This window comes from Camarhynchus parvulus, chromosome 1A, assembly GCF_901933205.1.
Source record: "Camarhynchus parvulus chromosome 1A, STF_HiC, whole genome shotgun sequence".
NCBI lineage: Eukaryota > Metazoa > Chordata > Aves > Passeriformes > Thraupidae > Camarhynchus > Camarhynchus parvulus.
The window spans coordinates 38,385,503-38,410,235 of record NC_044586.1 but is presented as its reverse complement, the minus strand read 5'-3'; the positions used below and the strand labels follow the sequence as shown (position 1 = coordinate 38,410,235).

The window sequence follows — 24,733 nt, the reverse complement described above, 5'->3', positions numbered from 1 at the left end:
ATTGGATGCAAACAGGGAGCATCATTTAACATCACTTGCAAGTACTGGCAGATCTTTTCCAGCTAAACCCTGCCTACTCTTATGTGTTTTTTAAATGAATATATGTTGGCCTGATCTATACTTCAGCCATTTTCATATCTGCACTGAGCAACAAACAGCTCAAATTGTTCATGCCTTGGGGTATGAAATTTGGAGCTTTATTTTAGAGCTAAATTTATCTGAAGAAAACCACTACAATAAATACAAACCGTGACAGGTGCAATTTGATTGAAAATCTGCAGAGGTGGGAGGAGGTCCCTGTCCCATGCTTTATCTCCTACAAATTTGAGGGGAGGGAGGTGACCTGGTGCAGCAGCAGGGATGCTCAGCAGCACTTGGGCACTGTCCTGAGCCAGTGGGCAGAGGTGTCTGTCACAAATAACTTGCTGACTCCTCACTGGCCAATGCACATACATTCCCATTTGTGCCATGAACACAGTGCTGAGGTGCTGTCCCAGCAGGCCATCCTCAGCTGTGTGTGCAAACTGCACGTGGCTGCCACAGGGACGTGGGTTCTACTGCATTCACCAACTTTTTTGGGGAGGATGGGTGGTAAGGACCAGGAGGAAAACATCTCCAAGCTATAAATCATATCTTGCAGAACCTTTGGTCACAGACATGGGCCTGTTATAAATGCCTCTTAATCTAATCTTGCCATAGAAAAGCTGATTCTCCTCCCCATGGCTTCTGTATATTTTTAAATTAAGCTGAAAAGAAAGTTCAAAGGAATCTGACATTTCTAACCATCAAAATAATTTAAACTTACAAATACTACAGATTTTCCAAGCACTGCCAGGAATTTTAAGAAACCTTCATTTCCACAGTTCTGAATATCCTCCAAGTCCTTCAAACAATTTGCAATTCCTCACCTGGTTTCAGCTCTGTCATACATATGCTTTGCAAGTGCTGGAATGTCTAAATTAAAAATATTTCTTCCAAAAAGCAGATTTCAGAAGCATCTATTATAGGAGAGAACATGGATAATCCTTAGGGCCTCTTTTTCAAAACATCCTTGACTTAAATTTCATCTGTGTACTGAGTTTTCTCAAATCATTGTTGTAGTTGGGTTCTCCCATCTAGAACTTCAATTCACTACCACGACTTGTCAGAGTCCATTGAGCGCCATTTATGTTTCGATATTACATACTTTGCTTGACATTTTCTTTTTCAACAGCAAGGAAAGAAGGCAAGGCTTCCTAACAGCTCAACAAGATTTGGGGGAGAAAAATAAAGCAAAATAAAACTAAGCTCACCAATGCCACCAATTAAAAACCAGAGGCACTGGCTTTTAATGAAATACATTGTAACAGTGGTGCTGAGAAAGTAGTACAAATATGGGCAGAAGCCCCAAAATGCCTCTAAAGCCTTTACGAGTGTAATGGGGCTCATGCTAGACAGAGAGTATACAAAGCTTTCCTCATTTTCCAGCGGGAGAATAATTTCTGAGCTAGCGTATTTTTGTTGTTGTTGGTTTTGGTTTGGGTGGGGTTTGTTTGGATTTGTTTGGCGTTTTTTCCCCGCAGGAGCAGTTCATTTAGCCGGAGCTCTGCCGTCCGTGCCGGGACACGTGCTGCAGCGGGTGGCAGCTGCTCCCAAGGGCTGCCCCAGGCCTGCTCTCCCTTCCCTGGTGCGGGATGCGGGAGAGCGGAGCGCAGCCTGCAGCGGGCACCGCGACGAACCGAGCAGGTGAAGGCGGGCAGGGCGGCTTTCCGCGCCGGGCCCGGCAGCGGCGGGGTGGCGGCGGGGGCGCCGCGGGCCGGGGCGAGGCCGGGTCTGGGGGCCGGGCTCCCCACAGGCCGGGCCGCCTCCTCGGGGCCGCGGCGCGCCCGGCGCGGGCCGCTGCTGCCACCTGGCGGAGGCTGCGCGCAGCGGCACCTCCATGATCCGCTCGAGCCACAGGCCGAGGCAGGGTCGGCTACGGGAGCCAGGAGGGTTTGGAATGGCTGCAGAGACGGAGACCCCATGGCCTCCCTGGGCAGCCCGTTCCAGTGCCCTGCCACCCTCAGTGTGAAGAAGTGCTTCCTCGGGTTGAGGTGAAACTGTGGTTTAGTTTATGGCCATATCTCTTCATCCTGTAGCTGGGCAGCACTGAAAAGAGTCTGGCACCATTGACACCTGCCTTTCAGATATTTATGCACATTAATGCCATCCCCTCTCAGTCTTCTCCAGACTAAACAGTGCAGCTGCCTCAATCTCTCCTCACAGAGAGATGTCCCAGTCCCTCAATCATCTTTGCTGCCCTGTGCTGGACCCTCTCCAGTCTGAGGAGCCCAGAACTGGACCCAGCACTTCAGGTGTGGCCTCACTAGGGCCAAGGAGAGGGGGAGGATCACCTTCCTCAACCTGCTGGCCACACTCTTCCCACCCTCTTTTCACCTATATTTATCCTCAGAGCAGCAGCCTTTCCTCCAGGATCTCAACCTTGCTATGACAGAAAGCAGCTTTACACACACAGTATTAGGTATCTGGTTACAAAAAAATTTCAGAAGGCTTAAACATAAAATTAACTCCTTAGCATGCTTACATCAAATGCCTGTAATTCTATTTAAACTCTCAATTCTACTGGCTATATAATGAGAGAAAACTTTCATAAAAGTGATCTGTACAACACATGCCATTCTCTCAAGACTGTTCAATTAATTAAAATGGCACCGAGCTAGAAAAAGCACTTGTCTAGATTTCATCCAAGTAAAAGATACCCTCAATATTAAGAAGAAAATCATGATACAATGAATGCAGATGTATACCTTCCAAGAAATCATACAGACTAATTCTGTGCCATTTCTTCCCATTTAAAATTAAATGGGGTTCAGAGTAGAAAAGGTGCTCTCTCCTCCTAACCTTTCTTGCAAATGCATACAGCATCACACACGTAAACAAGATTAAATACAGGGAAAGGACAGTAATTTGATGTTTCTATCCATTATGGAACTGCACTCCTGGCTCCTTTGAACTGAATCTATAAATGCACATCTTAAAACTCAACAGATGAAAATTAGAGGATTTGACTTTTATGATACCTTCAGAACTTGAGCTTATTTATTTCCTTTTAACTGGAACAATTGTGATACTAACAATTACTGACATTTGCTGTATTTTAGACAGAGCATTAAATTACCTGAAAACACAGCACAAACTTCCTAATTCCAGTTTCAACACAGAAAACATCATTTAGATGTACTTCAAAATGGAGACAATTTAATTGCTAAATGTCTAAGTTAGGCAATGATGATCTGTGTCAGCTTTCCACAGTGTTTTACTGCATGTAGCTGATAGACAAGAACTGTCAAAAAAACCCACATCAAATAAAGGAAAAATAATTTTAAAAAGCCTTTTGAAAGCCATGAATCGCATTTAATTGAGACTTGAGGAAAAAACAGGGAGACCTTAACTAGAATTCAAAAGCAAGTTGGGGAAAAACATAATGGAAATGGGGAAAAAAAATGCTCCCAGGAAAAGGGGACAAAGTCATCATTAGATAAACCTGTCAGGTCGGACTCTTTAAAAAACAGTATCTTTATCTACTCATTACTTTCACTCTGTTCACAAGAATCCTTTGCAGCAATTGGTGTTTCAGGAAAAACCACCAAGAAGCCTGCCAGCGTGTCCAGGAAATGTGAGCTTTCCCCAAGTGCCAGCTAAACTGATACACTCTGCTGGCACAAAACCCTTGTACACACTGCACATCTTGACTGCCCTGACCTAACTCAACAACATGCATCATGTTCCAGTACAAACAAGGGCTGATTAAACAATGTGCTGCGGAAGAGGCCCAAAGTCTTCATGCAAAGACTAAAAGGAGTATAAGCTAGCAGGAAGTTAAATAGAGACAGGAGAAAGATCAAGCATTGCAAGCACAGATGAGACACAGAAATGCTGATTTTATAAATTGCTCCTTTACACAGATAAAAGAAAACACTCTTTTGCCTAAACCAAGTATAAGTGCAAAATTCCCCTCAGAGCTTAAAGTAGATACCATTTAATTATCTACTGCTTTCCTTAAGCCGGCCATTTTTATAAGATTTCCTGTAAAATTTAATGCTGAAATTACATTGCATTGGAGTAGTCATTTGTTTATCAAAGACAATGATGAACTTCAGCCCTCTAATATAAAGCACGTGGGAATTAAGATACTTGATATGTAGCATGTGATCAAAGATGCAGTGAGGAAAATGTTCTGTTTAGAAACAGAGAGAACAGATTAGCCTGAGCTATGCAATGAATACCTGAACACCATAACTGTAGTGAGTTATCCAGTGTTTCTGCAATTGTCATACTCTACCCACAAAAGCCCTCACAACCAGATCTCTGAACATAAGCTGAGATGGTCTTCTGTGAACACCTACCAGAGATGTGAAGTAAAACAAAGCAGTGCAATAACAGCCCTGTTCACTCAGACACGTTCAGGAAGGCAGCGATGGGTAACGCACATGCTGCTCTCCTAAAAGAGGTAGAGAAACAGCCCTTCTACACTCTGTTACTTTCACTGCCCAGTCCCACAAAACTCCACTTCCCATCTCACCTGCACTTGAAAACAGTTTCAACAGGAGAGAATCCCGTCATGCTCTCAGAGCCTGGCACTCTTCTGGCCTCAGAATTACACCAGCTGAAGCATGAAACTGGTGTTCCTCTTAAGCATGCTCTAAACTCACTAGGGTGCAGTGGATGGGCATGGTCATCTTGTCCCTCATTTCTCAACAAGGAAGGGAGCAATCTCGTCCTCCCTTTCTGAAAAGGTGTGCTAAACTGACAGATTTTCATGCATCTTCCTCTTTCTTTTCATCTAGCTGAAACTGAGCCCACTACCCACAGTGCACAACCTGCCCACACAACCCCCACTGAAGTATGCAAAAGCCATGGCTGTGAATGCTGCTCCTGGACCTACACACCTGCAAGTCCAAACCCAGCTGGTGGGTCTGCTTGCCTGCACTTCCTTGGGAAGAAAGAACAATCCAGCAAAAGATAATTGTTATTCAGAATTCAAAGTGAAGTACTACTTGTAACAACAACTGCAGTCTCTAATTAAATGCATGTACTGGATGAAATTCACATACATCAAGAAAAACAATGATCAGATTTTTCTTTTCAGACAACAAATAAAACCACTGGGAAACACTGAATAGTTCACAGTCCTTCTTTTCAAATAAGAGGCTTTTCTGAAAACTACAGCAACAAAATTAAAAAAAAACCACAACACTATGAGACCTCCCAAAACCTGATCCACATGTACTGACTGGCAGGCCAAACTTTGCCTGACAAGAATGACTTTCAGCAATGTGGAGAAATGAGGGGGGGAAATTGTGGAGGAACTACATCAACTACAGAAGAGGAAAAAACACCTTCCATGGGGAAATAGATGGATATTCTGTTCCCATAGGGTCATGATTTCCTGACAGTTGTTCAGGCTGTACACAAGTCAGGAAGGTGGTAGGAATGAACTTCATGCCCCACTCACGCACAAAATCTGCCTCAGTGAAGAGCTGCAGACACTCCACAGACACTAATCCAACACCAATGTGAACTATGGGTCATTGGACCAAGCCGCCTTTGCTGCTGTTCTGGTAGGGCAATGAGGCTTTAGCAAGTGCATGCCCACATACTCAGCCTGTAACTGCCAGTGCTGAAATCTGCACTGTAAGGCAATATTGATCTTTATCTTACAAAAGGAGGGGGAGAAGAAAATTAAAAAGAAGAGTATTATACATTGAAAATTCAAATTCAATGTCACAGTGTTACCTGGGAGTTAAGACACAGCTCCAGCCTCACAGGGGTGTACCTGGTAAGCTGTTGAGGCTCTTAAACAGTTCTATTCACACTCAGATGTTGTTAAAGCAATGAAAGAAAAAGGAAAAAAAACCCTAATCTTCATCATCTCCAGGTCATGTGACTCAATGTAAACAACAAGGACTTCAGAGCCCTGAGACATACATACCATTTCCTTGAATGCACTTTCTATGGCCCCAATAACCAGGCATTCATGTGGGATCTTCTTCTCCGTGAAGAAGCGTGTTGGAGGCGTGCTGGGTGAGCCCGGGGCTCCCACACCGCCGCGCAGGGAGGCTGCCCGTGTCAGTGTCCTGCTGTTGCTGGATGGGTTGTCAGGCTCCTCTCCCAGGCAGGTGGGTGGGAGGACGGCTGTGTTCCTCAGGATGTCCACAATCTCCTGCAGCTGTTCCAGGATGTGGTGCTGCAGCATTTTGGAAGCGACCACAGCTGCCCCTGACCCAGCATGTCCATCAAACAAGGACCAGTAGTACAGGTTGATCCCATCTGTGTCCTGGAGAAGCAAGAGGGGGAGAAAGGAAAGGAAAAGAGATGGTCAGTGTTATGCAGTTGTGCGAGAGGTGACTGGTGGCACAGAGGCAGCAGGTGAAACACAAATAACTCTCCCAGAGGTAACATTCTTTCTGAAATACCCTTTCAACTCTGGTTGAAAGAAGAGATGCTTATTGTTACCACACATCCCCAGAATGTTTTTTCTTTTCCTTAACCTCTTAAAAAAAAAGCCCAAGAAAAAAAAATGGAATAAGAAAGGCTGAACTTACAATCTTTCTTACCATACAGCCATCATAGGTTGTAGAAGAATAGCATCTGAATATATGATAGACCTACCACTCTGAAAGATCAAAATTCTACACAAGACAGCACCTGATACTTTGTAACAGACTTTTTTTTTTTTTTGCTAGGAATGAGACAAAGGACCTCAGTTTGACATCCAGGAATAAATGTGAACTCCACTTCCATAGCTGGTAGATAAGGTCCATTCATGCTGGCAGATGGGACAACTCAGGCTTTTCCTGCCTGTGCCAGCCCAGGAAACAGCACCAGCACAGAGGTCCTCAAGGATGACAGACACAAGTGGGATCAGCTGCACTTCATCTGATCTAGCCTCTATGTTCACAGCCTGGTTCTTCACAGTCCTCTAAAAAGTTTCCTGTATAGTACTGGAAATGGTAGAGTACCCTATCACTTAGGGCATTAACCCAGGGCTGGAGGCAGAGTAGCCTTGGGCATCACAAGCTCCAAAATATCTGGAAAATACCAAGGAGCCATACTCTTGATAAGCTCAACTTTTTGTGTGGAGAGAAATTCACCTACCAGTCCTTAGGTAATCATTTAAGATTGCCTTAAATGATACCCACCTTTGCATGACAGCATATTTGGCAGCAGCATAGGGAAAGAGTCTTTCCTGTCTTTCCTTCCCCTCCATTTATTTTAATCCTGCACTTTCTCCCAGCTATGCAGAAACAGCTGTTAGTGGGGCTGCCTTGCAAGTCAGATGTGGGTGGACTAATACAGATTTAGAAAGAAACAATTTTGCAAGGGACAGGAATGAGGCTATACTGTTGTAAAATACCTTGTAATAAGAAAGCATAACCTAGATCTCACTGCAAGCAAAGAACCTCAAAATTACATGTGGTCTAATTTAGGATGACAGATGTGATTTGTTTTGTTCATCTGAACACTGTTCCCTTACACTACAGATCAGCATAAAGTCTAGGCACCACCTTCATCCCAGCTCTTCATGTCCAAAGCACTGCCTATTTCAAATTTATGGACAGGGCTGTGAACTGCAGCTTCTTTTACTTTCTGCTGTTTCAGCCACTCCACTAAGGTGCCATGATAATAAAAATCACATAAAAGTCAAGGTGGTTTTTTTTGCATACAGTATTGCTGATGTGGTAAAGTTCAAATATATTCTTAACCAAAGCATCAACATCATAGTCATCTAGACAGCAGAGAGCTCCTCCAAGAGGAGGAATTCATCAGTCCCTCATGCACTCTTCATTACTGAAATGCTGTGATAAGGGGGTATTGTCCTCAAGTACTGTTTACCTACCACAGTAAGGATAACACAGGATACATCCTAGAATGGTGGAAAAACCAAATGTCCACATTTCTGAACATGGTTCCTTAGCCAGACACCACTCCCCTCTCCCCCCACACTTACCCAGCCTGGTAAGTTCAAGTTCATCAAAAAACCAGTTGTGAAACTTCCCACCTGAAGGCAGGACTGGCAGTTGTACTACCTTGCTCTGGGCTCAGAATCCCTCCAAGTTCAAAGCACTTGGCTGTAAAATTCTGTGTAATTTTTAACGGCTAACAGGATTTGCAATTTTAAAACTTGCTTGTAAAAATAGATTGCTATTAATGTAAAATGCAAAGTATTTTGCCAACAGAAACAAGTTTTCCAAAGTGAAAGTATTTCAGCTGAAAACTGAAACTATTTATTCAAAATAACTACATTGTGCCTCCTGGGATTTGTATATCAAACCACTTCTGCTCCCATTCTTCTCTTAAGAGTTTGTCTCCCTGGCTAAAATCCGTGTTATGATGCACCATGGATAATGCTTCCACAGTTTTTGTCCTCATGTCCTTTAAAGGTGCTACTCCTTTGGAAATGTGTCCTCTTTGTAGGGGGAAATCCCCAAGGCATTTCAACTCTGATTGAGATTGAAATATTTTTCCACCAAAAGGAAGCAAATATTTTGTCATTGTTCTCCCCATGCCTCCAAACTGGAACAGAAACTTACAATTAAGAACAAGTTTGATCCGCACTCCATTTTCATGAGTTCTCCAAAGCAAAGCCCCCAGCAAAGTCTGTGTTACAGCTTTTCAGAAGATAAAGAGAACAGTTATTAACACAATTTATTCTCATTACTATGATCTCAATTCTGGGTATGTCCTACACTGATCAAGCCTCATGTGAGTTTAGGAGTTAAAGATGAGACTGGGATGCTGTAAAACAGATGAAAATAGCCCCTGACAAAAAGGGAAAATGAAATGTTACCATTTCTTTCCTCTAAGCCAATGGGCAGCACAACTTTGGGCAGAGAAGTTCACATGGACTTGAGCTGTATTCTCAGACTCTCACTGACACATGTCACTCTGTCATGTCCACATCAATTATGGTGGTCCACTGATCTTGTCCTTTTTGGAGTAGCAATTCTTGAACAAAGAGGATGTTGCTACCAGTTCAGCTAAGCTCAGACATCTACACTGCACACTCCAAGACAGTTCTCTAAATTGCCCTTATGTTGGACAGACAGAAAAACCCCTACATTTTCAGACTATGCTCATCTCATTCCAAAGTACATTTATTTCTCCCTAGCAACAGCAGAAGCACCTTAGATAACTGGAAAGTCTGTATTCTGAGCACTCGGGGGAGATGACTACCATAATGCTGCTCTCATACAGACATTCTGTGTGAGATGCTCTAGGGCCTTAACTTTAGCTGGGATCTGCAGGCATTACTGTAACCTAAATATTAGTCTTGAAAAACTTCTGTGTATTCCTACAAAGCTTCATTTACTTTTGAACTAGCAAAGAGGAAACCCATAGATAATATATTAGCTGTCTAAAAAAGGAAGAAAAAACAAACTGTTTTTCCCCACCCTGAGAATAAAAACAGCTCCTCTGTTTGAAAGAAATTAATTCCCCAAAACCACACTAATTCAATGAGAATTAAAAATATGATGCAATTAAGGCAGTGACTCAGTGAACAAACAAGGGCCAGTAGTCAGGGCACACAGATGAGGCAAAATGCACAGAAAGGTCCTTGCTTTTCCTCACACAGCTGAGCTGACCTCTGCAGCCACCAAGCAATTACCTGTTTTGGTGTGCATATGCATTGCTGTTTGCCCTCTTTTACATCTGGGAGCTTGAAATTCTTCCCAAAAAGAACTGACATTCTGCAAACTCAGAGAACAAGACATCTTTTTTTACTACCACTGGCAGTATTCTGCCAGAAGTACTTTGTTTCAAACACCAGTCTTCATTTCTTCTTTTATCTGGACAGAATCCTCAAATAAGAGTGTGGTCAGTTACCACAATGATTTATTTTAGATTTTCATTCAAAAGATTCTGACCTAACAAACAGGCTGAATAACTACCAGAAACACGAAGAGAAAACAAATCCTTCACTGCACTGACCTTACAATTAATTTCCTAGTACAGAATGTACTAGGAAATTTAATAAGCTTCAGGCTCCTTAACTGCTGACCTAGCTTTCAGGAAGGTTCAGCAGTCTCCTGGGTTTTGCAATTGTAAAATATAATTAAGACATGCAAGTTTTGGGTCAAGCAATGGATGAGAAATCATGAGAGAAATTGCATATATATACATACATAATTTGAGCTGATATGAAGGAAAAAAAAAAGCGAAAAACCTTAGCAATAGCTAGTGATCATTTTGGGACATGCTTTTCAGGTAGGCTAGACAGCAGTCTTACATTGGAAACCTTCAGACTGTTGTTATGGAGCTAATTCCAAACAGGCAAATAAATCATGTTGCCACAAAAGATTTATTCTGGGAACTACAACCTGCCCTGACTATTATTATTCCAGATATGAACTACAGTCACAAAACGACCGTTAAGAGAGCAACAAGTTCTCATAAAATCTGAACTGGGCCAGCAATTGCCACCCCAATCCTCAGAGAAAAGCTTCCTCATGTTACCAATATGTTCAGCTGCCTGTGGTAAGCCACCAGCCTTATGCCACACAAAACATACAACATCCCAGATTTGTGGCAAAGAAGACTGCAGAATTAGTAATTATGTATCCTCACATTACAGTGACAATTAATAATGCATCAAATTAAGTCCTGCAGCCTGATTGTCACTATGACAATATCCTGGCACATGATTTCCACTTCGCTTGCTGATGGTTTTCAGCATTCATCATGAAGGTATTCTGTAGTTAAAGGCATTTAAAAATAGTACAAATGAAAAAGATGTGCAATTTAACAGGAATGTTCTTGAATGGGGACAGACAGGAGATACAATTAATCAAGCAGCAATGGAGTGGGATGGGGGGAAGGGGAGAGAATTAACTTAGGGTTGAATTTAAAGAGTCTTTCCTTTCACTGCTCTGCTCATTTTATTACCCACCCTTTCAAGAAGAAAACCATGTTTATACTATTTATTAGACTTCCCAGAATTTGTTTGTGTGTTTGGGTTAAAGAAACGTTTATTTCTCCATGTCTGCTTTTCTGGCCTAATACCTCCTCCTTTCCACTCCTGGAAATCCGTGTGGAGAGTCAAGACCATGGTAGTGGCATTCAAGTTTTGTGGACAACATGTAGATCTCCAGCTCCCTTATGCTGCTTTGTCAAAGCACAGGGCTGGATTGATGGGGTTAGCATTAAACAACAATCACACAGTCTCAGATGTAGCTGACGTTTCACAAACTTCCCAAAAAGCGTGAGAAAACAAAGATGGCATGTGCCATTCTCAGAGAGTCTGTGGGATAAAATAAAAATCTGAGGATTATGAAAAGGACTGTTACATAAAGTTTACATTTCAGTGCCTATTTCCCTTGTGCTCCACACTTTAAAAAAATCCTCTCAATGAACTTCTTCCCTCATTCCTTTTTCCATCAGTATTTCTGCAAGGTGCTTCATGACATAGAGAGAATTTCAGATGGTGTGTTACAGTGGGATTTCCCCATGAGGCATTTACAATATTTAGCCTCTGGCTTTCTTAATAAATATTTCCTGGGATGATATTCTATCAGTCACTGTAGTGTTTAAAGCCAGTATTTCTAAATCTTATTCATACAAATTAAATTGTACGCTCATCACATTTAACATCAACCTCATATACTCCTTAAAAAACATTTGCCAACAGTGCTATGTGAGGGGTATTATACCTCACAGTATAAAAATATGAAAAAAAAAAAAAGACACAACATAGCAATGTGCTTTTATCCTCCCCATTTTTAGATCTATTCAACCAACAAAGATGTAGCAAGGAAAAAATCCTAAGTGCTAGTGTAAGACTGCCCTCTAGTAGAAAACTTTCTACAGCAATATGCTGCCTGTTTTGGGAAAATATATTACAAATTTAAATACATAAGCTGTGGTCTAATAACATGGTAGAATAGGTTTTCTACAACTAAATGATGAGTGTGACAGCACCTATATCAGTGCCATGTAGAAAACAGAAGTAAATCCGTGGATAAGAAGAGAACATATAAATAATAAGATAAGAAGTAACTAGAAAACAGTACAATCTATTATATGGATCATCTGGCTCCTGAATTTAGATGTTATGTTCCTGTCTTGTTAAAATATGTCAGAAATAGAATCAAGAACAGAGGATTTGAAATAAAAGTGTTTCTCTCAAGAAACTTGAAAGGGAGTGCCTTTTTCTTCCAAAATCAAGATGAAAGATACAGACTTGAACTAGGAAATAGCAAAAAGAGAAAGAAAAATTAGAAGATTCCCTAAGATACTTCTCATAAACTCTGTGTAAGCAGATATTTATTGAAGAGATATTTACTGACAATCATGAAATATCAAATGGATAAAAAGAACAGTTTTTAAAAACATGAAGTTTATTGACCCTACCATTACATTGCCACAACAGTACACCAAGTGTAACAATGGATAACAACAAGGTTTGTTAAGATGCCTTTCCAATAACAAAACTATTTTAGATCCCTGTGTTTTTAATGCAATCTTATTAACTATGCAATGTTTGGGAAAAAAGTTCCTTCTGAAGAAGGTGATTAGTCATGGCTTTTGCTCTTGAGAAGCTTTTGATACTGAAGTTAATCAAGCTTTGTGAAACAATGCTACAAAGATTTTTATGCCCCATGCAAGCCGCTAAAATATGCAAAAACAGGCAAACTCAGCACAGTTACATTCACCCACATTCCAGGTGCAGAGGCCCCTGACCACGCATCTCACATGGTAGGTCTGGAACTTTAAAGTGCTATGAGACCAAACCTCGTATCTCTGCACAGCATCAAGATGTGTGTAGCCAGGCTGGTGTACACACACAGGGCTCTTTGCAGTGTGCCTGTGTGCATGGCACAGTGATATCCTTAGTGTCAAACAAACCCAGCACCTGGACCACGGACACTGTCTTGTTGTGGTTTCTATACACAAACAAGTACTGTGGCAAAATGCTTGCTTCATTAAACATAATTAATGCATACAAAAGTTAAATACACTCCTGAAACCAAGCACCTTCCTGAACCAACAGCAGGCAGTTGCATGGACTTTCTAGGAAAGACTTTTAAATACACAGCTAATTAAAACAAATTCTGTTTTGTTTTGCACTACTGTATGTAGAACTCCAAGTCCTAGGCACAATTCTTTATCCAGGAGTTTGCAAAAATGTACTTGAAAAAAGAAATCATGGCTGTCTGAATACAATGAGGAATATTAGCACACAGGAATTGAAACACTATTTAAAGAAAGATTTTTAAAGAGGAAAGAACAGGGCAATTTCCAAACCCTCAGGATCTGTCAGTTTGAAAATGTTGCAGCAATAATGAAGAATGAAACAGAACTGGAGGAGTAAGAGGTTGGGAGGGACACAGTACACAAGATGAATGCTTGTTTCTTAGGACCCCAATGAACCCTGCAGCCATCAGGTGTACCAAGCCAAAGAATTCTGAGAAAGTGACTAAAGCAGACTGCTAATCACCACCTGATTTAAAAGAGACACACACACCCCAACTAACAAAAAAAAACACCTTAACCAAACAAAACCAAAAGATATAAACAAAACAAGCCCCAATACCAAAACAAAAAACCTCCAAACTACCAAAAAAAAAAAGGCTACTTATCACTTAGGGACAACCTGTGTTCTCCAGCAGCAGGAATACAGCCTATCCACATTGTCTGACTAAAACATTCATACAGGTCATTTAGTATTACATGGTGAAATGTTGGAATTGAACACACACTATCAATCACTGCTGGAGGCTGAGCTCATGCTTAAAGAGCAGGTGAAGCAATTAGCCAGTCAGGAAACAAGACAGATGAAAAATAGCAGACAATTGCCAGTAGACAAGTGTATGACATACACCACACTTCACAGAAATGGGGGAAGCTATAGTCTGCAAAAATCACTGAATTCCATGTGCTGGATGACCTTACCCTACCTGCATAAACCAGAAGAGTATCCTGCTTTAGTAGTTGATTACATTAGAGAATGCAGTATCTTTCCAACATTGGCTGAAGATGTGGTTTAGTGGCTTAGATATAAGACACATTTTAACAGTCCATATGGTACATATAGTTCTTTATCTGATCCCTGTGTAGGCACAGTGAAAAAAGCTGCCAATGCAGTGTCCACAGAGCTCCATGTAGTGCAAACGTGCCGACACGACAGTACAGAAACTTAAGAGCAGATGGAGGTTGACCTGTGTTTTTGTGGCACCATGGGCATCTGTGTAAATTACAGAACCATAGAATGGTTTAGGATGAAAGAGACCTTAAAGATGATCTGATTCCAACCCCTCTGCCATGGGCAGGAACACCTTCCACTAGACCAGAATGCTCAAAGTCTCATCCAACCTGGCCAAACGTCTCTGGGCAACCTGTTCCAGTGCCTCACCACTCCCACAGTGAAAAATTTCTGCCTAATATCTAATCTAAACCCTCTATTAGTTTGAAGTCCTTACTCCTTCTCCTGTCACTACAGGTCCTTGTGAAAGCCCCTCTACAATTCCCTTTAAGTACTGGATGGCCAGTCTAAGGACTCCCTGGAGGCCTCCCTTCTTCAGGCTGAACAGCCCCAACTCACAGCCTGTCTTCATAGAGGATTTCAAATTTCATCTTCAAATTTCTCAACATTATATTTCAGAAATGAAACAAAAAGAAAAATCCAGGAGCATGCCCTTGCCCATCTTTAAACTAAAATATTTGAGATGCAAGGAGCATTTTTCAACACAAAAAATTAAGTAGTAGAGCTGAGAAAAATATAGTGAAATGTTCTGCATTTAAGCAGAAATAATCAGTAAGGGGTAACTGAAAGTATATTAAATATTCAGAAAGCACCTTTCAATGCCAGATTCTTACACCCTTTTATATTATTTTGTATGTCTCCACTGACAAGATAGAGAATTTTGCTTACTGAATTGTCTTTCAGCTGGAGACCTTCTCCATTGGGCAGCGATGACCTCCGTTTTGTTGAAGAGTTCTTGTTTGGTGTAGAATTACTGCCTCCAGCTTTCTTCTTGACAAAGAGGACTTCACAGCTGGCTTGATCCTCATTGTGCGTGCTCTTCCCTGCATTTATTACCCTAAACAAAAAAAGAAAACAGTGACCAGATTAGCAGAGCACAGAAGCCCCCATCTGTATCTTGCAATGTGACTCAGGAGGTAGGGAACCAGAGCCCAGCACTGTTGCAATTACTGACTGAATTAAAATACCTGACTGCCTTTCAGAGATACAAACATACACACAGGCATACCTTTTATTTCTGTACACATGCACAAGACACAACAAGCATTTTCTGCTGAACTATGTGAATAAGAACCAGTGGTGCCATGAGCGTATTTCACCCCTAGGCATACCACACTTTTTTAAAAAAAGAGACTACTTTATGGATGAAGTTGATAACACATATGCCTCCCAGTTGAAACATGAGACCCCCATTTCCTTTTCTACCTGTCAGCATCTCTGCTGTAAATAATGAATCTGCTGGCTAAGAGTGTGCATTCTGTCAAGTTCCAAGTCTTTGCACAAACAAAATACCTGCTATAAATCTACAAAGCTGTTACTGCTAAAGGCAGTCTGTTCAAACAGCATATATTAGAAATGCTGTGACAGAATTACAAGAGAAAGACTTTGTCTTCGACAAGCAAGTCAAGCTTGCTTGTACCACAGTGATACAGTGATGCATACTAAATACATCTGGTACTGCACAACATAACCCCCTGCCCCTAGAAACCTACCTCAAACCATCTGTCCCACCTGCTCTGTAGACAACAGAAGATTTGCACTAATAGCTGCAGGCATGCAAAACCCAGCACTAAGAGCTCAGTACAAGCTTTTAACAGCTAAAGGTATCCTGAGACTTGTACCACAGCTTCCTTCTTTGATCAGTGATGAGGCTGAAATAAACAGCTATTCCACCAACAAGTTTTTAAAACCTTAATCAGAAGCCTGTGTCATCCAAAATACTGTGGTTACTATCATCAGCCTCAGAACAGTCAAGCCCAAACACATTTTCCACTTTCTACACGAGAATCTCATCACAAATTGACCAATTTTGCATCAGTTGACAGTCCTGGGTTCACACAGGGAAAACCCATACAAGACAGGATGACATCCTGTTCCAACCAAGCAAAGACACTGTGACTTTGATGGAAGCACATTTTCTCCCACAAACACTATCCACCCACTCCTCTTCACTGTGAGGTTGGGGTCAGTAAGAGTGATACTCAGACAGTATTTCCACTACTGGATAAGCATTGAATTTCACATCAGGTGCACCATGTCTTTAGAAATAACTGCTGCCTCCCCAGAAACAAAAACAGCTTGAAGGCGTATCATGACCCTGATGGCAAGTTCAAGACATTCCTGACTCCTTGATCTCTAAGATTTTCATTATGGTAAAACTTTACACAATAGGAAAATACTTGCTAAAGGTTGTTGAAATGAAAAGAAACCAAAAACCAAAGGAAGGCTTGCAGGGAACCCCAGCTTGCTCGCTCTTGCTGAAATGTCAAGTCTGTATCAGCCTTGCTTAAAGGTAATACATTTTTTTCACTTTCATGGAGTATTCCTGCCTCTGAAAAGAAAAAAACATCTTTTTAAAAAAGAAAATGTATGTTCACTGCAGTTAACTGTTTTCAGAAATGGGAACTTTCCTTACAGTGCTAAATGTTGCACATTGCAGCCTATCTGTATGCACAGTACCACCATTTGTTTGCATGTCTTGTAAATAAACACTAATTGTGGATAAAATTATTTTGCAAAACACATAGAGAGCAGAGATGAAGGAGCAATTAGCTGCAAGGCACTTGTGAGAAGGTTTAACCACTCATCCCCTGTAGTGCTTAACCTTTGGCAATTGCAGATCAAATATTGAGATGCAATAAGCTTCCAGTCTGAAAATTCTTATTTTCTTGACATTAGGAAAAGTAGAAGCATATATTCAAAAATGAGGAAAAAGTGTCTGAGGGTGAGGACAAAACACACAACACACATGACAAAATCATAACCCCAAAGCATTTAAATCAGCTGATCAAGACCTGTTCAGTTTGAAACGCTACAAACATGACTAAAATACTGCACCAGCAGAGAAAGTGTAGTTTTACCACATCAGGAACTAATCAATACTTAGTTTAGCTGACCAGTCTCCTTACTGATGCTGCTGTTTTCAATCCCATTTTAAAAAAGAAATAGAAGACAAGTAAGAGACAAAAGTTACTCCTTACAAACACCGCTGCTTTCCTACCGCTCATTGTTCCCTATGAAAGTCATTGAACTCTTGGAGTTTCCCTGGTTTCTGAGCTCAGTGATGGACTTTAGGACTTGTATGGTGGAAGATGTTCTGGTGTTTTATGACATGTCAAGTTATGCACATTATCATTTTTAAGGCTCTTACAAAGAAAATTTTTCAATGCACTGAATGCATTAGAAAGACTACGAGAACAAAGTGACCCAAGAGACTGGCTTGGCAATCAGCTATCACAAAACACCTGGAGTTGAAACTGTGTACCAAGCACCTTGCTAGAAAAGGATATTATCAAAAGGAACCTGGCAAGACTGAATACTGAGTAGATATGGGAGTTGGGGTGTCAGTGTATTGAGGAGGGAGGAATGGGCTCTGAACAACACATTTAATCCAAGAAATCAACTATATTTCCCAGAATTCCAGTTTTTCTTTCTTCATCAGAGGATTAAGTGTATTTTATTCCTTGTGAATACCTGAATTTATCATAATGTCAAAATGGTGCTTATGGATCCTCCCAGGTAATACAGGGTCTAGATACCAAAATCTGCTCCTCTCCTGACACAGGCACTCTTCTACTCCCACATCCCACCTCATAGGCAAATCCTGGAAAACTGCAGTGAAGCCCCGTGATTTTTAATTTCAAATCTTGAGCTATGTGCTAGCGCCTGATGCCAAGCACAGAAGCTGGTAACATCTACTCAGCTTCAAACAGCTTCTACTCAACTTCAAACAGCTCAGTCTTTGCTGACTTTTGAAATCTTTTTCTTTCTGCAGTTTCCTAAATCCCTCCTCCAGGCAATTCTTTCAACTAGCTTTCCAGTGCTGATTTCACTGTTGTCTTTCCTCCCTGCTCTCCCCACACTGCAACTCATCAGAACAAAAATCACATCTAAGCTGCTTATACAAATAACAAAGCAGAACTAACAAGATATGAATATCACCAAAAGATAACTCTTAATTAGACCTCTGGAATTTTTAATGAAAAATCTGCCCCTCCTTCCACTGATGAAGTACCTCAGCTTCCAAAGATTGCCCCTATGTATTTTTTTCTGTCTAACTCAAAATATAAGTTTTCCACCAGTAAAGTGAACAAACTGAGATGAAATAGGTCCAATAATTTCAATTTCATCATTAATATTAATGCAGAAAAAATTAGTTAAAAATTAATTAAAAGAAAAGTGAGGCCTACATAATTCTCTAGCTTACTTAAACACACATTTTCAAGTGAATTCCTCTTTTTGCTCTCTCTCCAAATTTCTCAAGACACTGATTAGACCTATTGATGATCAAGTCTTTCCCATTCTTTCTCTCCTCTCCCCCAATACCCATGTATATCCTATCCAATCTTTTGCAACATTCAACCCAAATAATGTATCTAGATCAGAAGCTCCTCCTTTTACAGAATTTGATGTCTGTACTGTGTCAAACACACTTCTCAGTAATAAATAAATAATTCTAAACTTTAGTTTGAGGTATAGTGGTGCTAGTAAAACTTATCCTACTTTTTAAACAGGAGCTTCCTGAAGCCTGCACAGTCAGGTGGTGGGCTTTGGTCATAGCCAAAGTACCTGTATCAAATCTTAATGGACACTTCAGTGTTTCATGAGTCTTCATTAGTCCTCGGCTAAAATCAAACCCACCAGATAGGGGCCAGCTAGTTTTTTTGGCTCACAATTAGGATTCTCTTGGTACCTCATGAGACCCTCAAAGCCCATCTGATCAGATGGAAATGCAGATCACACTGTGCTTCTATTCTTCTCTCAACAAGCAGAGCTCAAAGTTCTGTGCCATGACCACTGCAAAATCTGAAGTTTATCTCAAGAGAACCAAAACAGGCTTTGATAGTTTCAACCCCCCCCCCCACAAAACAACCCAAACCAAACCACAAGCAAACACAAACCAAAAATAAAAGCTTCAATCTTATGAAGCATTTCTATTCATCCCTCTATTTTTTTTTGCATCGATACCAGGATATACTCTTTGGGTGTTTTACTCCTTTCTATGCCATGCTCCTTGATATTACATTAAATTGCGATCAAAGTTCCAAGCTGTGCTGTAGCAGTGAAGTTTTACCCACCAAAAAACGTCCCTAATGCAATTGCCTTACCCACTTGGAGCAAAACACAGCCCACAACAGAAGCTTCAAACATTCTATGAGCTGCAGGGAAGGAACATTGCTTGTAACATGCTCTGAAAGATGTTTTTACTTGGGGAACCTGTGCTCATTTGCTCTACAAATATCAATCCCATAAAAATGCAAAAGCTCCTAAGGGTTAGCAAGAAAAAAAAGAGCTAGAAATAAAGGGATATATCCATAGGCAGCTTATTGTACGCTGCAATTTTCAATTCTACCCTCCTCTGGGGTTTCAGACTAGCTGTGGACACCTGTATTTGTTTTGACTCTGAATGAATCAATTGAGCAGGAAGCACAAAGCCCTTCTCTCCCACCACACAGGAGCTACAGCCAGCCTCTCCTCTTTCCAGCTGTGGCGCACACACACCACTCCACAACTGCATGACACCAGCTTGCATCCAACCCAACTAATAACACAGAAGTAACCCAGAGGAATGAATACTATACATACAGACAACAGACAATACATTCCCAACAGTTTTGTGTTATAATTTCAACAGTCTTAGAGTGATGATTAAAGATAGCATAAAAAACAACTTTCACAAAAGTGTTGCTGGCTTTACCTCCCCCTCCCACCTTTCTTTTTTTCCCCCTTAATGGATAAGCATGTGAGTGGATGCTGCTGCTTTTTTCTGTGACATCTCACAGTCTTAGATTTCCAGGTAGGTGTCTGTTTCCTCCCTTTCACCCACATGAGATTTATTTCTGCACTGGGAATCAACTTGAAAGAGATTTCCTTCTAGCTGTTCACCTCCTCCCTCAGATGAAAGGGAGCTTTTCAAGCAGCCTAAACAGTTCCATTCATACATTACTGTAACTGTCACACTGTGCACATCAAAACCAAAGCACTCACTAGCATTGTCCACTGCAGGCAGAAACTGAAGCCAGACCTGAATCAGATCTCTAAATCCATGGGGCTAAATAAAACTTTCATTTTATTAACCAAGGAAGAAGTGAATATTTAGCCATGAAATCTTGCAATGATGTGCTGTGAAAATTTGGTTTCTCCTACCAGCAATTACACTGTCTACTAGACCAAGTTCACTTTGAGGCCCAGCTAGAAGCTATGACGCCCATCAAGCTAATAAGAACTAAAGATGGGATTAAAATAGGCAAAGCATAAAAGCAGAATAGCATTTATGCTGGAAATTTACCACCAGTTCAGTACAATGACCATAGCCTGGTAACACAGCTTGTCTTTGGGCTGAAGTCAAGGACATCTTGGAAGGGAAGTCCACTCTGATGTTATTTGTATGGACTTCCCAAAATGCTACAATGCAGCACACCATCCAGCTACCCTTTCCAAAAAACAGATTAAATACTAAGTGACTACAAGGAACTAAACAGCTGTAGGTCACTGCAGGAATGTGCAAGCTCTATGACCACTACACAGGGGGAGGCAGCTCTTTTTGATAATTAGCATGCAGGTATTGCAGAAGAAAACCAAGGGAGCCCCAAGCAGATGCTAAGCCAAACCAGTGGGATAAAAAGGTGGTTAAGCATGATCTCACTTCAGAGCTGAGCAGTCTGAGCCACAGCTGGCAATACCACTTGCCAAATTCTTCTTCCTCACTCCTTCTGTACTAGCTATCAGAATGGGGTAAGAAGAAGTTGCAAAACCAAAGATTAATTTGATACTGTAAGAGAACCACCACTTATTTCCCACAAAGGACAGTGATATTGAAAAGAATGCCAGGTCAGACTGCTCATATTTAAAGCAACTTTGCCTGGCTGTTGAACACTTGCTGAAATATAAGCAAGAGATGCAGAAGACAATGAGAATAAACAACTTTGTGTTGGCCAGTGTCCTTCTAGTCCAGTTCCCACTATCGCACTTGGACCTTTTTCTTCTTCTGTCCTACAGTTAAATTCTCAAATCCTGCTAATCTGGGGGAAATGGGCCTGAACCTATTTCCATGATATTCAGGAGGAAGTTGTCTTGAAAGTTCTAAAAGTTATGCTTCTTATATGAATAAAGCACATTCAGTCTGCTGAAGTCAGCCTCCAGATAAATATAGTTGCACAAAAACTCTGAGATTTTTATGCATTATTAATTTTTCTAGGTTTTTGTTGCTGATAAAGCTTGCCTTATGTTATTATGTTATAACATTATGTTACCTCATTATGTTATTACATTATAACATTATTATGTTGTTGATAATGCTCACCAGCTTTGGCTGGTGTGATAAGTTTTCAGCTTCAAATTGAAGCAGAAAGCATTTAAAAACCCCTAAATAGTAGTGAAAAGAAATGGTCCCTTTCTTTATCATGTACCTCATTAGCCATGTGTGACTAGTACCTGTGACTTTGCACATTAGGACTGACAGCTCTTGAAACTGAGGCACCTAGTTCAATCTAAAGAAATCACATCCTGATAGTATCTTTTTATTTTGTTCACAATCATTTGATCACATGTGATTTCACTGTCATAACCTTTAGGGGTGATCCTGGAAGTTCACTGATGAGCAGTACTTCATTTTTGGCTGCACACCAAGAAACACATCATTGGATACTGGTTATGAGCTGCTTTTAGATGAGAAACATTTTTGCATCTATCCTAGAGCTCACATTCAAGATGGGAACCAAAGTTCTGCCATTCATTTCCCTCTAATGCAAAGGAAAAGCAGCCACTTCTATGTTAGTTCCCATGAGCTGTACACCACCTTCTGCATGTGAGGCCGAATAAAGTCTTGACCATGACACCCCCATAAGGATGGCACCACAGCTGAGACACAGTCTGACAGAATGGCTGCATACGAGGCTCAGTTGTCCCCACAGAGTTATGTGACAAATACAGAAATCATTCTAAATCAGTTAAAATGATGAAAAGGTAAGGAAGAGCAACCTGCCCCTAATTGCTACAGCAAGGGGCATCTGGGTTTCAGAAATATTCACTCTGTCTACAAGCTCAGCACTACTATTACTACTACACCAAACCCCAACCAAAAGTTCAATTTGAACTGACCTCATAGTTTTATTTTCTTTTAGATTTTTAAATGAGTGTATGCACATGACAAGGATGCATGAAGAAAACAAAAGACTACTTCCTCCTCTTCCCCAGTTTCCTTCCCAAAGTTCTACTTTTGAAAGCACATCTAAAATAAACACTCTCTTCCTTACAGAAATGCCAATTATATGCAAATAAAAGTTCTCCTTATGCTTACAGTGAAGCAAATTATGTGCTTAAAGTAATGCAGTAAATCCCACATCTTTAGACTGATGCTGTAGACTGCAGTCTCAGCTTCAGGGTTAAGAGAAATCAAGATAAATGGCTTATGCAAAACTGGTCCAAGCTTTTAAAAAAAATTATCTCTCATATTTAGCATGTGTGAAAGTTAACCCCAAGAAATGAGTGGTGGCAGTACTAATCCCTTTTATACAGCTGTCAACTGAATTTAGCCCCAAGATAATCTCTGCAAGTGTGACAGAGAAGGTACACATTTCCACACTAATGCCTTTTTCACAATATCCCTCTACTGCAGCAGGTACTTGAAGCCCCCACAACCTGAAAGAAAACAATCTGCTAATTTATTCTTAAAAGTCACTATAGAAATTTATACATATGGAAGCACATGTATGCAAGGCAAGGGGGAGGAAAAAAAAGAGAGAAAACATTATGCACAGCTTTGTTATCACAAGTAGGAAATTCATTCAGAGCCACTCATATGCTGGTAATTTTTAATAATTAAAGAAAAAATACACCCTGCTGCTGGAGTTTTACATCCATCACTTTTCCTCTGGGAGAACCACTTGCTGGCAGATGTGCAGGAAGGGGTCATGTGCAAAAAACACACCAGTAACTCTTTGCCATAGAAATGTGCCTCAAAACCCAGTCTTTTACTTCCGTTACTAAAATTGCATTCCTAGACCTCATCTTTAAAGCTGTTAAAATAGAAGCTAAATGCAAACCAATGAAATGTCAGCAATCCTGAGCCTGAAATAAAAGACTACAGAAAAATGGCAGCTACCTTAATCTTGATAGACCATGATTCATCAAAACATTTGTAGTGATCATTCCTTTATTCCTCTTGGGGCTAACAGTCAATTCCAAAATTAGCTTTCCTAAATTTAAAGTATAAAAAAGTCACAGTAATTAAAGCAAAACAGGATTAAGAAAATTTTGCAGTACTTCAACATATATTTTATATACACATACATACACACGAACACATCTAAAGAAAAATCTGTGGTGCTTCTCATGCAACTTATACAAAATTCAGTTAATTAGTATGTCATTGAAAACACTTATTTTTCATGTAATATAATTCAAAGTGCTTAATATCTTTGCCCAGTTGTTCAGCCATCACACATGAAAATTTCCAGGTGCAATGTTAAGTGAGAGTGAAAGTCAACATAGAAACCCTGTTAAAATCAGTGCCCGTAAAAGAAGAATGACAATCAAATGCAGAATTTCTACCCAAGAGGAGGCAAAATACAGTGAGCAAATGAGTACCTTGGCCCTGTGTGAGTGTGGGTGTGTGTGCATGCACACTGCTTGGAGACAAGGGTGTCCTTTCCAGCCCCATCTGCTCCCTTTATCCAGAGGGAAGGTACTGAAGCTCTGGGGTCTGCACAACACCTGCAAACATGGTATGCCACAATCTCAGGGTAAATTTTCCCCAAAGGCTCCTTCTGTCCTTGCAGGGGATGGGATGAAGAGATGCATTCCCACCCAGAAGCAGAGGAGGCTTAACAAGGTTAAGTAGTTTTGGAAGGTGCAAAATCACAGAATCACAGAAAAGCTGAGCTTGGAAGTGCCCTCTGGAGGTCATCTGGCCCATCCCCCTGCTCCAGCAGGGTCACCTAGAACAGGTCGTCCAGGACCTTGTCCATATGGGAATGCAGAGAGAGCAAAGCACAAAGCAAGAGGCCTGTCTTACCTGATGTGTGCACAGGAACTGGCCCTGAGCAGGAATAGCTCACTGAGACCCTGTGAAGTCTGAAACGTCATGCTTCTCCAGCACACCATTTTCTCCTACTTGCGCTGCACAATCTGCCTCCACTACAAACCTTACCCTTTCCAAAATCAATAGCAAAAGCACCTAAAAAGCCTCAAGCCAAATTTTCACTTGTACGTGCAACAGGCACACTGGGAAGTCTACAGACTGTCAAATACCTAGCACAAACACAGTAAGCAGGGCCAACATTGAAAATTTTAAAAAGCTCTATAACTAAGGGGAATCACTTGTGCCCAAAGAGGCCTAGAGGAGATGGCATAGCCCAGCATAAACTTAAGCAGCCCTCATGGGGTAGATCTTGCACAGTGTGACCAAAGGCACATGCAGTTCCAGAGAGGTCTCAACAAGAACAAAGTCAACACCAGAACCAACTGACTACTGCAACTTCCATGTAAACT

At 40.9% G+C, this 24,733-nt stretch overlaps 1 protein-coding gene across 1 annotated transcript in view; it reads right to left on the bottom strand.

The window, feature by feature from the left end:
• The window catches only part of PPM1H (protein phosphatase, Mg2+/Mn2+ dependent 1H), a 131,619-nt gene that overhangs the window by 58,600 nt on the left and 48,286 nt on the right, over window positions 1–24,733 (bottom strand). Inside the window, exons 2-3 of the mRNA XM_030960787.1 lie at window positions 14,912–15,080; window positions 5,972–6,316 (exon numbers count right to left, since the gene is read on the bottom strand). Of these exons, the coding sequence (XP_030816647.1) occupies window positions 5,972–6,316; window positions 14,912–15,080 (514 nt within the window). The remainder of the gene's footprint in view (window positions 1–5,971; window positions 6,317–14,911; window positions 15,081–24,733) is intronic.